Consider the following 14,490-nt stretch of genomic DNA (forward strand, 5'->3'; position numbering starts at 1 on the left):
ATAGGGCAGGGGTAGGCAACCTTGGCTCTTTTATGACTCGTGGATTTCAACTCCCAGAATTCCTGAGTCGGCTGGCTCAGGAATTCTGGGAGTTGAAATCCACGAGTCATAAAAGAGCCAAGGTTGCCTATCCCTGGATAGGGCCTTGGGTAGGAGGTTGGAGTAGAAGACCTCCAAGGTCCCTTCCAATTCTGTTATTCAAGCCTAATCATTCCCCGATCGCTCTCTCTCTTTCTCTACAAAACCTCTCTCTCTCTCTCGGAAAAAACGACAGCGGCTTCAACCGCTGCTATTGAGCATGCGCTGCTAAACGGAGCATGCTCACTTTGTCCCAGGAACTGAGGTCGAAGAAGGAACATCGGTGGTTGCGGAAAGAGAGATGGAAGGTGGGAAAAGTCGCTGCAACTGGAGGGGGCTACCCTTTACCTTTACACTGGGCTTCATCCTGGCGTTAGCTCCGCCGATCGCCCACAGCCGGAGTCTCCGCTTCGTGACTTTGGTGAGCAGCCAACAAACCGGGCGGGAGGGGGCAAAGTGTGGAGGTGCCCGCGGGCAATCGTTGGGTTCAGGTGACACGTCCCAAGGGTTTTTAAGGAAAAAGGGAAGGGAGACGAATCTGTGGGCTGCCAAGAAGTTAACCGTGGATCCATTTTAAAAGCCTGCCGCTTTGTAATCTGGCAGAAAAACGCCAACGCCGCTGCTGCCTTGACCAGCCGCTTTTGTGGCATCGGGACCCTGCATTGGGTTGCGTCCTGCCTTTTCCTTGCAGGTTGCTGGTCTGAGTGGAGGTGAACTCTTCGCGTATTGTTGCCCTCCAAACGTTGCCATGCTCCGCATTTTGCTTGTTGCGGGAACGTTGGAAGGGAAGAATCCAGGGATGATTGAAAGGGCTTAACCGCGGATTCGCGGCGGGAGAGGCTAGTCGCCCGGTACGGCTATCCCGGCCAGTAACAGCAAATTTTCCCCCACCCCGCGCGCATTTGAAGCTAAATAACATTTTCCCCAAACCTAAATTAGAACTGACCCAAGCATGGGAATGGGCTACGCAGAATACATATATTTCTGATTTCCTCCAGTTGTATCGGCATGGAGATCGCTCTCCGGTGAAGACATATCCCCGAGATCCCTATCAGGAAAGCGCCTGGCCCCAGGGATTTGGACAGCTGTCTCAGGTGGGACTCCCAAAATAAATTTGCAGTGGGACTTTAAAAGGCAAAGGGAACTACTTTTTTTGAAACGAGGAATGAAGAGCCAATTGCTCTGTCAACAAGTGTCAGGTAGGCACTTGTAGCAACAGTTTGACATTTCCTATTTTGTTGTTTTTTTCCCCTCTCCCTTCTGGAGTGCTTTTTTATACAGCTTTCCTACTTTCTTTGCTATCCCAAGAAGCAGTAGTATTACTCAAAATCTAAGGAGCTTATCAGTTGTTAGAATTAACTAATACAGTGGTTCTTAACCTTTTTGAACAAATCGCCCCCTTGAGCCAATGAGGAAGTTGTCATCGCCCCCCTCCCCCAACATAATCTCTCAATCACAACATAGGAAATAATTCTTCAATTTATGCAAACCCTTTTTTTGTTTTCTTTAAAATTGTCATCAAGACATATCGATGCAAATGGTTTATTTCCAGTCTTTTTCCCATATCTCAACTGTGTGAAAAAATTTGATGCCACCTGGCACTTTATTCCCAAACTTCGTGATACATGTATTTCATTATTATCTTTTTTATTCAAAACACTTAAATGTAATGACCACTGAAAACAAAATTCAATTGCAAGAAAGTGAAATGCCCAAAAAGAAAAACAGTAACATTTAATGATTGAATTACAAGTGAAATTTAAGACACAAAAAGAAATATAAAAAGGGCATAAGAACAAACCTCAATGCAGGAACTAAGAATTTCAAGACGAAAACTCTGAAACTAAATTAAGATTTGAGTTAAGTATATATAGTCACGCACACTGTAAAAAGGATTAAAAAGACACAAAGAAAATATAATATCAAACTGGAGTGCACACTAAAAAAGTACAATACAAAGAGACACACAAAATGTTTTACAGAGCACAACAAAAATTCGAAAATGAAGTGAAAACTCAAACTGTGACGTCAACATTACAGCTGACATCATAGGGGACAGCCACTCAGCATGCGATGTTTCAAAAGAAGTGCTCCCCCTCCATCACTGCCCATTCTGGCCAATGGCATGGCACTGTATGGGTAGAGGCTGTGCGCAACGCACATGAAGATAAGCGATGCGTATTCACATATGTACGGCGTTCTGTACTGAAGCTAGCTGGAGGAACATTTGAAAACACAATTCAATCCACTAATAGCAGCGATCTGATGTTTTTGTACGACAGATATACAGCGATTCACTGTACGAAAAAGTCTCAAAAGTGTCCCCAAAACTTCTCGCTCCATCACCCCCATATCGCCCCCTTTTCGTTCCTTTGCCCCACGTCGCCCCTTTTTGTTCCATCGCCCCCCTGAAAAATGAAATCGCCCCCTGGGGGGCAATATCGCCCAGATTAAGAACCACTGAACTAATACGTTTATTATATTGTAAGAACCTAAAATTTTAAAAAAGGAAAGAGGACAGAAAACAGATCTTTGAGGGGTTGTTCTCTCCATTTTAGTAAGTTGTTTTGTTCACATTTCCTCCACTGAAAACATCTGAGCTGTAAAGCATTCTTTTTATTTACTCTGTGCTGTTTTGTAAAATAGCAGTTAAGGCCTGCTTAACTGTTAATTTGTCCCCATTGATATGAATAGGAAGGGATGCAGCAACAGTGGGACCTGGGCCGAGCTCTTCGTAGGCGTTACTATGGGTTCCTGAATGCTTCATACAATAGGCAAGAGGTTGGTGCATTCCGTATGATTAGCAGTAACAGTACACCTTATTCTTCTTGCTCCTTTCATGCATTTTGCATAATATTGCTTTACCCTGAAAGGGAAGAGGTATGTATAGTAATTTTATTTCCTAGTTTAATCTGTTGCATAATGATACGTTATATTGGAGAAAGACATTGAATGATGTCCCACAAGGAAGAGGGCTAAGTCAGTATTCATATAAATGTCTCAGAGAAAGAGATGGAGGTAAAACTTATTGGTTTACAGGTGATACAATATTGGATAGGATAGTTAATACTCTACAACTTGGCAACATTAAGACTTTAACTCCCAGAATTGTGGACTTTAACTCACAGAATTCCCCAGCCAGTATGAAATCCACATATCTTAAAGTTGCCAAGATTGGAAACCCTTACCGTAGAGGACAAAAATAAAATTCAGAATAATCTGAGCAATCTAAAGAAATGAGCTGAAAAGACAAGTATATAGTTCTTTACTTATGAAACAGAAATGAAACAATCACATTTAGTGTGGAAGATATCTAGCTTTGTGAAAAAAAAGTCTGGAAAAGTAGATGATTAGAAACTGAGTTTAATCTAGCAGTGGGGATATGGGTGCAAAAATTGGAAACCCAATATAGGTTTCATCAATATGATATAATGTCCAATTATACGACCCAATCACTCCACATTATTCTGTGATCCTACCTTGAATCCTGTTTCAGGCATCACTTTATAAAGAAATTAATGAAATCAGAACAGGTTCAGTGAAGACCAATAATGATTAGAATTAGAAACCAAGTCCAGGGAAGAAAGATTAAAATGGGTATTTGCCTTAAGAAAAGATGGCTGAAAGGAGATACAGCATTCTTTAGATAACTGAAGGAATGTCAGACAGAAGGTGGTTAAGATGTGTTCTCTGTCATCCTAATATGCAAGACACAGAGTAACTGAATTTTTAGGAAAGCAGGTTCTGATTGAATGTTTAAAAACACTTTTTAACAATGACAATGCATCAATTACTCAGAGATAGCTACCTTTCATTAGTTGTGTTAGGCAGATCACAGATGGTTGTCTGTTGGAATGCTTTAATTAAGATTCTTGCACTGAGCAGGGGATTGCATTCAAAGGACTCAGTGTCCCTTTCTAATTCCACAACCATTACCCAATTATTTATTCAGTATTGTTTATTCAGTATAGTTCAGAAATATTTAATTTAGATTGCTTGGACCATCAAAGAGTAATTCCCTTTTCAAAGAACTGTTTTGACACATATATCCATTCACCCGACATCTATTTACTTATGGCACAATGTGTTCTGGTCAAGAACAATGTTGTTTTTGTAAGATTAATTCACAAATATGTGGACATGCCTGAAGAAAAAGCCAATTCCTATTTCTATGGACAGCTCATTTCCCATAAGTTTACAACTCAGGGAAATCCATAGACTATAGAAGTGGAGAACTTAATTAAGTGACCATCCGTGTTTCTGAAAGACAGCTGGGGGAGTATTTTTTTTTAGCCATTACATGTGTATCAAAGTGTCTTGATTGGTCTGTGAAATTGGAAGCTGATCCAGATCAAAACCACAATTGCTCCTAAAAGTCTTTTTCCTGAGATGCATAGCTTGGACTCCTCAATTAAGTTTGTTGGCATTATTCTATCTTTATTATTTTCTGCTTGCACTCTTTAACAGCCTTATAAATTTTTTGCTTTCCACAATCACTAGAAGACGTAGAAAACCAGATCATCACCATTTAACAGCCCTGAAAGAAATTTCTTGTTTCCTTCTTTTCTTCTCCGCAATAATCCTTTCAGATGCTTAACCATCTGAAGCAGCATTACTTGAAAGAAATGGGAAGCTTCATAGCTTTTTCCTCTCCCAATCTTGTTGCTCTGGATCAGTGTTTCTCAACCTTGACAATTTTAAGGCATGTGGACTTCAACTCCCAGAATTCCACAGCCAGCAATGCTGGCTGTGGAATTCTGGGAGTTGAAGTCCACATGCCTTAAAATTGTCAAGGTTGAGAAACACTGCTCTAGATTATAGCGAATTCTTATGCAAGGTCGCTGGGAAAAGGTATTCACATCCATAACAGCACTTTTGAGTGCACGATGAATAACGGAGGGATAGATTGAACATTTGTGCTGCTGCACTTTGAACCACAGCTCTTGGATCGAAATAGTTGTCAGCTCAAGATTTGTGGTCTTGATTAAAATAGACCTCCTACGCTTGTTCTTAGATAGCCTGAGTACAGTAAAAACGGTGACACTGAAGCAGTGGTGGCGAACCTATGGCACGGGTGCCAGAGGCGGCACTCAGAGCCCTCTCTGTGGGCACACATGCCGTTGCCCCAGCCTTGCCTCCCCCTGCAACCCCCTCCTCACCAGCAGACCTTCTGGAGGAGAGTCGTCTTCGAGCGTGGCCCACATGGAGCAGCTCAGCCAAGGACATGGCAGCCAGGCAGCGTAGACAAGACTCTGCCCTCACGCCCCATCATGCAGTTGATGCTGTAGGGCATGGGCAGAGGATGTGGCCACCATAGCACTGCTGGGCTGCCTGGGCGATCTGCGGCAGGCCCTGGAGGCGGGGAGTGGTCCTGTGGGCAGGCGGGGTGGGGGATGGGTGGGCAGAGCGGGGGCGGAGCAGGGAAATGGAGTGGGGCCAGTTTTTGGGCACTCGGTCTCTAAAAGGTTCGCCATCACTTCACTAAGATAATTCACTTCCATTTGCTTTTTTTCTCTGGCAGATCTTTGTTCGCAGTACAGATTTTGATCGGACCTTGATGAGTGCCGAGGCAAATCTGGCAGGCCTGTATCCTCCACATGCGCAGCAAGTGTTTAATCCCAATATTTCTTGGCAGCCTATCCCTGTACACACTGTACCTGATGACATGGAGAAGGTGGGCCACTTTAACATGTCTGTTTCTCTTCTGCCTTTTTGCTTTAATTCCCAGCTATTATAGGAGAGCTGCGAAGTGCAGTGGAATCTGATGTTCACAAAAGCTTATGCCTTATTAATAAAACCTTGTCAGTCTTAAAAGGGGCTACGAAACTCTTTCTGATTTTTAACTGCCAGCGATTTCTTAGCCAAAACAAATTGCTTAAGATATGTAGCTCCTAGAGAAGCAGATTGTCATGAAATTAGTGATTATAAAGAGGCATTTGTACTCAAATTACCAGTTTTAATCTAATATCAATGTTGCCTCTTTCCAGCTCTTGCGGTTTCCATTATCTCCCTGTCCCCGTTATGCACAGCTGCAAAATGAGACCAGGCAGACACCAGAGTATATAAATATGACCCTCCAGAATATGGTATATTGCTTTCTATGTATTTTTGTACATCATATGATATTTTGTTTTCTTTATATAATTATTGGGATCATGGAAAGATAGAATATATATATATATTTTTACTTCTACAGCAATTCTTGAAAATGGTAGCAAACATGACAGGAATTCAGGATGTTTCCCTTGAATCTGTCTGGAGTGTGCACGATGCACTCTTCTGTGAGGTACGTTTTGTGTTATAAGTTAATCATTTGCTTTCAGTGCTTTTTAAAATTATTGCCTTGGTAGTGTTTGAAATTACCTATGCTCTTACTCAAGAGCTACTTAAATTAGATATCACAGATTGGTGGAAAATGTTCAGGATGTGATTGTGCTGTTCAGAAGTACTTCTGTTATTGCTCAAATTCTAATTATGGTATACCATGCATATAATAACTGTATTATAAGAAAGGTTTTTGATATATGACTTGGTTACTGAAAGTGAGTGCATCTTCTCTTTGAAGAGTACGTCTGCATGAGTGTATTTGTTATTGATCCCCCTTCAGACAATCTACTCTGAAAAGTTAAGAGACCCTCCGGTATTGGTGGTGCAACCAAAAATACACAATACTACCTTCCCCTTTTCTGAATAGCAGCTTCTGTTCTATCAGAAAACCTGCAAACTGGTTACAGAAAGAAACCAGAAGTATGTATAAGTACATTGTTCCAAACCTCTAGCACGCCTTTCACTACCTGGTAAAACTCTGATGTGGTTTTTAATACCATTTATAAATGATAAAAGGCTGTGATGACTGAAGGTCAGAATGAGAAAGCCTTCTCTGTCTAAATTGTATTCCTGTAAAACAGCGGTTCTCAACCTATGGGTCGCAACCCCATTTGGGGTCGATCGACCATTTTACGGGGGTCGCGAAACAACGCGATCCGCCATTTTTCCCCCCAGGGGCCGGCGCCACACATGCGTGCCACGCATGGGGCGCCGCCGTGCATGCATGCCGCACATGGGGGCGGCGCCATGCATGCGTGCCGCGCATGCGCGGCGCGTTCGTGTGATGGGGTCGCCGTCACACGAAGATTGAGAATCGCTGCTGTAAAACCTCTGTATATTCTTCCATAAAAGAAAATTATTTCCTTTCATTTAGGCTTTACTGTTGCAATATAGATAAATTCTGTTCTCCATATTCTTGCTGACAGGTATATTGTCTAATATTAGTGTCTGTAGTTAATATAGAAAGAGAACTCACTCACTTACACACAGACACCGATCTGTGCAACAGAAAAAAAAATCCTCATGCAAATATACTTCGGATTATATCAGATTAGGGGATCTTAGTCACATAGCTTTACAAACCACCAGATATGACTTTTGATTTCATGGAGCCGATAATATGGAAAAGATCCAAATTCTAATCGATGATCTTAACAGTAATAACGATAAGTGGAAATATTACTTCATAAATTAGAGTGATAAATTGATGAAAATCTAGGTTGAATCAGATACTTGATTTTAAATTGACAGGTTCCTTTAACATGACTAATAGAAATGAAGTTAGTCTGCATTTAATATTTGTCAGCAGTAATATTGTATCATATCACACTTTCATCTTAAACCCAATTCCATATTCTCAACATCCCCCTGCTGCTTTTTTTTACAGAATAATTTGAGGGAAGCCAATTGAAACATTTTACTGATCGTTCTCAAGTTACAAATGTATTGGAGCCTGCCCATTCCATTCGTAACTCGAGGATTCGTAGGAGTGAATCTCATACCTTGAACACAATTCACTCCCAGCTTTCGTCCACGCATTCGCTAATTTAATGCATGGGCGAATGCGCGGCTCGTTAAGTGAACAGGAGGTATCTCAGGGTTGGGAAGGCCATGAAGGACCTAGTGATGGAACAGGCCACCGACTTCAGACCACCCAAGCCCCCCCCCGAGATACTTCATGCTCCCTCCCCTGGGATCCGCACAATTGCTCTCCCACCCAATCCTGACGCGCCAGGTCACTTACCTTGTGAAGCCTTTCTGTTTCTTTCTCTGCTTCCGGCAAGAGTAGAGGGACACTTCCGGAAGCCTCCCCCAGCCTCCTTTCTTGGCAGCAGTGGCCTGGAAAAAGCCTCTGACGTGCTGATCAGGCCTCTGGATGCCTGCTAAAGCCCCCCCCCAGCCTCCTTTCTGGGCGGCAGCAGCCTGGAAAAGGCTGATGCCCAGATCGAGCCTCTGGAGGCATGCGGAAGCCTCCCCCGGCTTCTGTTCCGTTCTGTTGCAGAGAACAGAGGCCTAAACTACCGTGAGATCACGCGAGATCAGTAGCGTGAGGTCTCATGCCACTGATCTTGCATGATCTTACATTACTTTAGGCCTCCATTCTCTGCGAACTCATCAAAGGCCTGGAGTGAAGAATCTCTTGATCTTTGCAAGGTATCGATAGGCCTAGTGCCTAGGGAGACGCAAGGCGGGGGGGGGGAAGAGGGAGGGAATAGCCAGGGTGAATGTTGCAGTGCCACTGCAGTCATTCGTAAGGGTGAAAAACTGCCATGGTGTGGCAACATTCGTAACTTCGGGACTTTTTCGTAAAAGTTAGGGGGTGCTTATTGCGTAACTTCAAATGTTTGTTAAGGGAATGCTCATAACTCAGGGATTACCTGTACTTCAGTGACTTTTTAGTAGTACCTGTGACCCTACACACGCGTACACTGCTATAGAAAATATATAATCTCTCTCTCTCACGCACACACCTGAAAATATATCTAAAAATATGTAATCTGACCTAGAACTAAGGAGAAATTTTCTGACAGTTAGAACAATTAGTCAATGGAACAACCTGCCTCCAGAAGCGGTGAATGCTCCAACACTGGAAGTTTTTAAGAAGAGACTGGTTTCCTGCCTGAGCAGGGGGTTGGACTAGATGACCTCCAAGGTCCCTTCCAATTTTATTGTTGTTGTTGTTGTTGTTATTTCAAATGATGTTAAGCCCTGTTAAATTCTTAAAATGGCTACAAAAATAGTTTTCCTGCTGAAAAAATAGCACTTATTTGTCAAATTTAAAGTTTTCATAGTCAATATGAAATAAACTTTTCTGACTTGAAAGTCTATAACCCTATGTACAAATATTAAATCATTTGGATATTGGGGCTATTATTAATATTTTGATGAAAAATTGGCTACTGTTTAATAATTACTAAATGATGTTGGGTTTGTACATTATTCTTCTCCTTCACCACTCCAAAACTGTATTAAGCTGACATAGCTCTGTGATTTTAGGAATATTTACATTCATTCTCCAAAGGGCAACCAACCTTTTTCTTGTGGTGTCTTTCTAGAAAATGCACAAAATGCATCTTCCAGCATGGGTAACTCCTGTGGTGATGGCTAAACTGAAGGAGTTAAAAGATTTCAGTTTTAATGTCCTTTTTGGCATCCATAGACAAGTGGAGAAAGCTCGTCTGCAGGGTGGTAAGTAAAGAATAAATATTTATTCAAGTAATGCCTGGGGAGTGTCTAAAAGAGATTATGATCTAGGGTTGTTGTTTTTTCTTACTATAGGAGTTCTTTTGTCTCAAATAAGGAAGAATCTTACCTTAGCTACAAAAGACTCAGCACCCCACCACCTTAAAATGCTTATGTACTCAGCGGTAAGTTTGGTGTGTTGAGTTGGCTACCTAGTTTTCTGATCTTATCCTCTCCCATCATTGCAAAAAACCAGATCCACAGACTGTCAACATCTCCCCTTCTGTAATACACTATGAAATACTCTTCGTTGTAAGGACAAATGCTAACTATTAATTACGTTCTAGAATCCCTTTTGTTTTCATCCCACTGTAGTTCAGGAAATTCTTCATTTAAAATATGTATTTTAGATTATCTTCTGTGCACACTAAGGGGAAGATTCATGTACTTCTTCTTTCCTCAGCACGACACCACTCTTGCGGCACTGCAGACAGCTCTGAATGTTTACAACGGGAAACAACCGCCATATGCTTCATGTCATATATTTGAACTGTACCAAGAAGACGACGGGTGAGGGCTTTGCTCAGGATATCAAAGGGATATAAGTACTCAAAGTCAGCTGCGTGCTGGACTTTAACGTTCAAAATATACTCAGAAAAGACAAATGAGCTTGAAAAAGAATGACAATCTTCAGAGCAATCCATAGAGTAGTTACCTTTTCCAATCTGTTGAAAACAATTATCATTTTCCACCGGTGCTAATGAGCTTTGATGTGGATATGAAATAATAGCCATAAACATATGCAAGTGCTTTGATACAGCTGTGGACACAATATTTAATAATGAACTATTTCCACTTGACATGATAGCCTGTGATCTGATACAAAAATATACCAGAGAAATAGCTAAGTTACATAAAGACAGTGCTCTTGTTTCCAAACGGGTAATGGTCTAACCCAGTGGTTCTCAACCTGTGGGTCGGGACCCCATTTGGGGTCGAACGACCATTTCACGGGGGTCGCCAAACAAGGCTGTCCGCCATTTTTTCCTTTCTTTGGCCACGCCCCTGGCACCCGGTGATGTATAAGTGGTTGGGAGTCACCACAACATGGGGAACTGTATTATGGGGTCGCGGCATTAGAAAGGTTGAGAACCACTGGTCTAACCTTTTTAGATTTCTAGTATTGCAAAAGAGATTAAAAGGCTGGATAGAAGTTGCATGCTTCAGTGCTTGGTTCCCATAGAAAATGTGATATAAAACAGCGGATGGACTATTAATACCTGTTTCTGTCATATGTCTTGCTTCCAGTAAGTTTACAGTGGAGATGTTCTTTCGGAATGAGAGTCAGAAGGAGCCTTATGAATTGCAGCTTCCCGACTGTAACCAGCGCTGCCCCCTGCCTCAGTTCCTGCAACTTACAGAGCCAGTTATTTCACAGGACTGGAAACAGGAATGTCAGATAATAAGCACAATGAAAGACACAGGTGAGTGAGGCTGGGAGAATCTGAAGGAAGATTCATGTAAGATTAAACCATTATAATCAGGATGGGTTTTTTTTTGTTTCATTCTTTTGCAGAATTTATTGTGATTTTGGCTGTCTGTGGATCTCTCCTGTTCTTAATGACCATTCTGCTCCTGACAGTACTCTTCTGTGTGAAGCCCAAGCCTCCTGGCTACAGCCATCTTTCCAATGAAGGGGAGGAACAGCCTTGACAATTGCTTCAGCCCCTCCTGAGGCAGCAAGAGGAAACAGCTGATCTCAGGGACAAATGGGGCCTCATTCAATGACTAAACATCTTCCTGACTGATTTTGATCACGGCTTTTGAAGCAGAAGGGTTGACAATGGAGATGTTGCAACTAGCAGATGCATTCTATCTACCACAGCATAATGCTAAGTTAATTGCTAGGAGTAAAATGCCAACATGGTCTTAGATTGCTATTTCTCAGCGTGTGATCAGTTTAACACTTCAGAAGGTTGTTTTTCTTTCTCTAAACTCAATATCCTGTCTTAATTGTTTAAAAATGGCACAAAAAGTGGCTCTCTGCTCCTTAAAAAAAAACCTTCAGTCTAGTAGCTGCCACTTGTAACTCTCTTTTACACTGTGACAGTGGCATGATGCTTAAACCATCAATAACCAATTGCTTCCATCGAGTCAGAAATTCAGAACAAAATGGTGGTTTCTATTGTACAAAACAGCCATAGGAAGAAATCTTAAATTCACTCAACAGAAATTGCCATAATTGGATCCACCAGTTTCGTGGAGGTTTTTCCACGGACCAAAGAATGCGTGGTTTTGTGTGCTGCCTGCATCCCACAGATGGGGCTTTGCTTGTTTGTGCGGCCCAGTTGTTGGCATGCCACGGCCCAGTACCGGTCCACAGACCAGGGGTTGGGGACCCCTGCTCTAAGTACTTTACTCTTAGTCTTTAGATACTCAAGAGATAGAACAAGTGGCATTAGATTCCTCCCTGCCCTCTAACTGGAAAGGGATTGATCAAATATATGCATTCAAGCTATTATTTACATACCTGTGATACATCATGCACAATACTCTGGACAAGAAGAATGTTAAAAGAACACGTGCTTTAAGAACACACTTTAAAGGTCTTAATTCAAATCTCTGTGGTAGAAATATTGATGTCTCTGGTTTTACATTCCTAAACTTCATTTTGAAACATGCTGCTGAAGTTGAAGATGAGATAACTTTTAACTGAGCAGGTTCTATTGTTATGTAAGATACAGGGTCCTATACATTTGGGAGATCAGCATCTCCCAAATCTTCCCTTGAGTGCATTCCAATCCACTGATGCTGGTGCCAGGCATTTTTACTTGGCTCTTGCTTAAACCCTTTTAACTTTGGGCCCAGTTTTTTCCTTTGGCCTTCACTGATTGTGCTTCACCTCAGATTGTATATTCCTACTTGACACAATGCAGGGCAGCACAGATGTCTTTCTTATTCCTCTCCATGAAGAGAAAAATGTACTACCTCATCAAAAATATTATATATGGCATATAAAAATCACAAGGCTATCATTTCAAAGATTCGTTTATAAGATATAGCCAATTTCTTAACTGTAAACAAAATGTTAGTTCACATTTCAGAGAACAGTGTTTTCCTTTAGATCTGAATTCTATATGACCCGAAGTGCAATGTGTTTCCTTCATCCTTGAACAGTGGCGTCTGAAGATAAGAATCCATAGTATAATTGCCACATAGGCCAGAAACCAAGCACTTTTTAAATTACCCCTCTCTCAAATACAAAACGAAAACCCCACACTCTAAAATTATTGCTCCAAGCTTTCTAACAAGTTCCATAAAAATTCTCTTTTTTATATTTCCCTGCAGGGCAAATTTCTACCATATGGATGCTTTTTTTATATCTTCAACTGGAATGCAGCCCGTCAATTTGTTTGCAATATCAGGACTAAATGCTGAGTACAGTTCCCCCACCCTTAAAAAAAATCCCATTCTCTTTTTCCTTAAAATAGACTTCTTAAAAAGAGCAATACTGGTTACTTACTGTAATCAAATACATCTAAGTATACAAAAATGCCAGGAGATATAAAGTAAAAAATGTAATTGTGTGTTTTGTATTTCCTGGGCTGAAACAGTAGCAATCCTACTCTGAGGAGATACTAAAAGTCCAGCTTGGTCATTACAAAACATTTCACATTACATTTCCTCTAAAGCCACTGCATTAGTATCCTGTTACTAAAGAGTACACAAGACAATTGCCAAAAATTTACCCAATTCCATTTGAAGTTGTCTTATTTTTCTATTGAAACTGTATGATTATGCCTCCTGCAGGGCAGGATGGAAGATAGAGCCAAGAGAAACTCAGATAAATCACTTCCAGAAATGAATCAAGTCAATTTATATGCCAATTTCTTGCAAGCTAAGTTGTAAATAAAATGGGAAATAATTTGCTTTGGTACAAAATGAGGAAAACAATTTATTTCTTGAGATTAAATGTTGCTGTAATTCACTCGATCACTTTCTTAATGTTTTCATTAAAAAATAAGATTGGACTGAATTTTTCCTCCTTTTTTTGTGTCCTCTTTTTGCACATTTCTAGCAGCTGGACTAGAAGAAAAGATATAACCATGGCAACTTTTTTGTATTAAAGTCAATTATAGTTAGGGAATCTGACATGGGACCAACTTCCCAGTAAATAATCCAATCTTGATTTCTTTATGTATTAAAGTGGGAGTGCTCTTACTCTATTTCCCTAGAGACAGAACACTAGGTTATACTACAAGCATGGAGACTCCTGTTAGACATCAAGAACTTCCTGATTGTACATGTCATTAACAGTGGAACAGATTGCCACATGATATTAGTTCTCTGAGGCTAGATGGTAAACTGTTAAGAGATGCTCTAGTACAGGGCTTTTCAACCGGTGGTACGCATACCACCTGTGGTACATTGGCACCTGGCAGGTGGTATGTGACCATCCTAGAAAAGTAGTGGGGGAGGGGAATGAGCTGGACCGGCACAGCATCACACAAGCCTGAGTGAGAGATGGCTGGAGCTGCAGGGCTGTCAGGGCTCAGCGGAAGCGCCAGAATCAGTGCCGCTTTCCAGCTGATCAGCTCTTCTTCGGGGCTGTCAGGGCTCAGTGGAAGTGCCAGGATCAGCGCCAGGCTCCAGCTGTAGCTCGGGGTTGATCCTGGCGCTTCTGCTGAACCCAGAAGCGCCAATCAGCTGGAAAGCAGCACTGATCCCGGCGTGTCTGCTGAGCCCAGAAGCGCCGATCACCTGGAAAGCAGCACTGATACTGGCACGCATGCTCGCACACACACAAATACATGTGCAGGTCTGGGAGAGGTGAGCTGAGCCAAGCCATGCAGAGGCAATGATGGGGGAGGGCAAGCCTTTGCCCATCACTGCCTGCCTGTT

The 14,490-nt window shown here is 41.7% G+C and overlaps 1 protein-coding gene across 2 annotated transcripts; it reads left to right on the forward strand.

The window, feature by feature from the left end:
• The first annotated feature begins 319 nt into the window (after positions 1 to 319).
• On the forward strand, positions 320 to 13,624 carry ACP2 (acid phosphatase 2, lysosomal). 2 transcript variants are annotated; one of them, XM_039357914.1, is made up of 11 exons: positions 320 to 499; positions 1,077 to 1,172; positions 2,773 to 2,859; positions 5,600 to 5,752; positions 6,066 to 6,164; positions 6,275 to 6,364; positions 9,462 to 9,594; positions 9,685 to 9,773; positions 10,052 to 10,158; positions 10,897 to 11,072; positions 11,165 to 13,624. In XM_039357914.1, the coding sequence occupies exons 1-11, from the start codon at positions 380 to 382 to the stop codon at positions 11,299 to 11,301; spliced, it is 1,287 nt and encodes a 428-aa protein (XP_039213848.1). In that variant the 5' UTR covers positions 320 to 379; the 3' UTR covers positions 11,302 to 13,624. The 2 variants fall into 2 exon arrangements, with proteins under 2 accessions (XP_039213848.1, XP_039213858.1); XM_039357924.1 differs by having other exon boundaries at positions 11,231 to 13,624.
• The last annotated feature ends 866 nt before the right edge of the window (positions 13,625 to 14,490 follow it).

Source organism: Crotalus tigris, unplaced genomic scaffold (genome assembly GCF_016545835.1).
Source record: "Crotalus tigris isolate CLP2741 ecotype Arizona unplaced genomic scaffold, ASM1654583v1 scf7180000017576.4783729, whole genome shotgun sequence".
NCBI classification, from domain to species: domain Eukaryota; kingdom Metazoa; phylum Chordata; class Lepidosauria; order Squamata; family Viperidae; genus Crotalus; species Crotalus tigris.

Coding starts and splice junctions, on each gene's coding strand:
- ACP2 (XM_039357914.1), top strand. CDS start 380: ATGGAAGGTGGGAAAAGTCGCTGCAACTGGAGGGGGCTACCCTTTACC. Junction 500..1,076: donor GTCTCCGCTTCGTGACTTTG/GTGAGCAGCCAA, acceptor GATTTCCTCCAG/TTGTATCGGCATGGAGATCG. Junction 2,860..5,599: donor CTTCATACAATAGGCAAGAG/GTTGGTGCATTC, acceptor TTTCTCTGGCAG/ATCTTTGTTCGCAGTACAGA.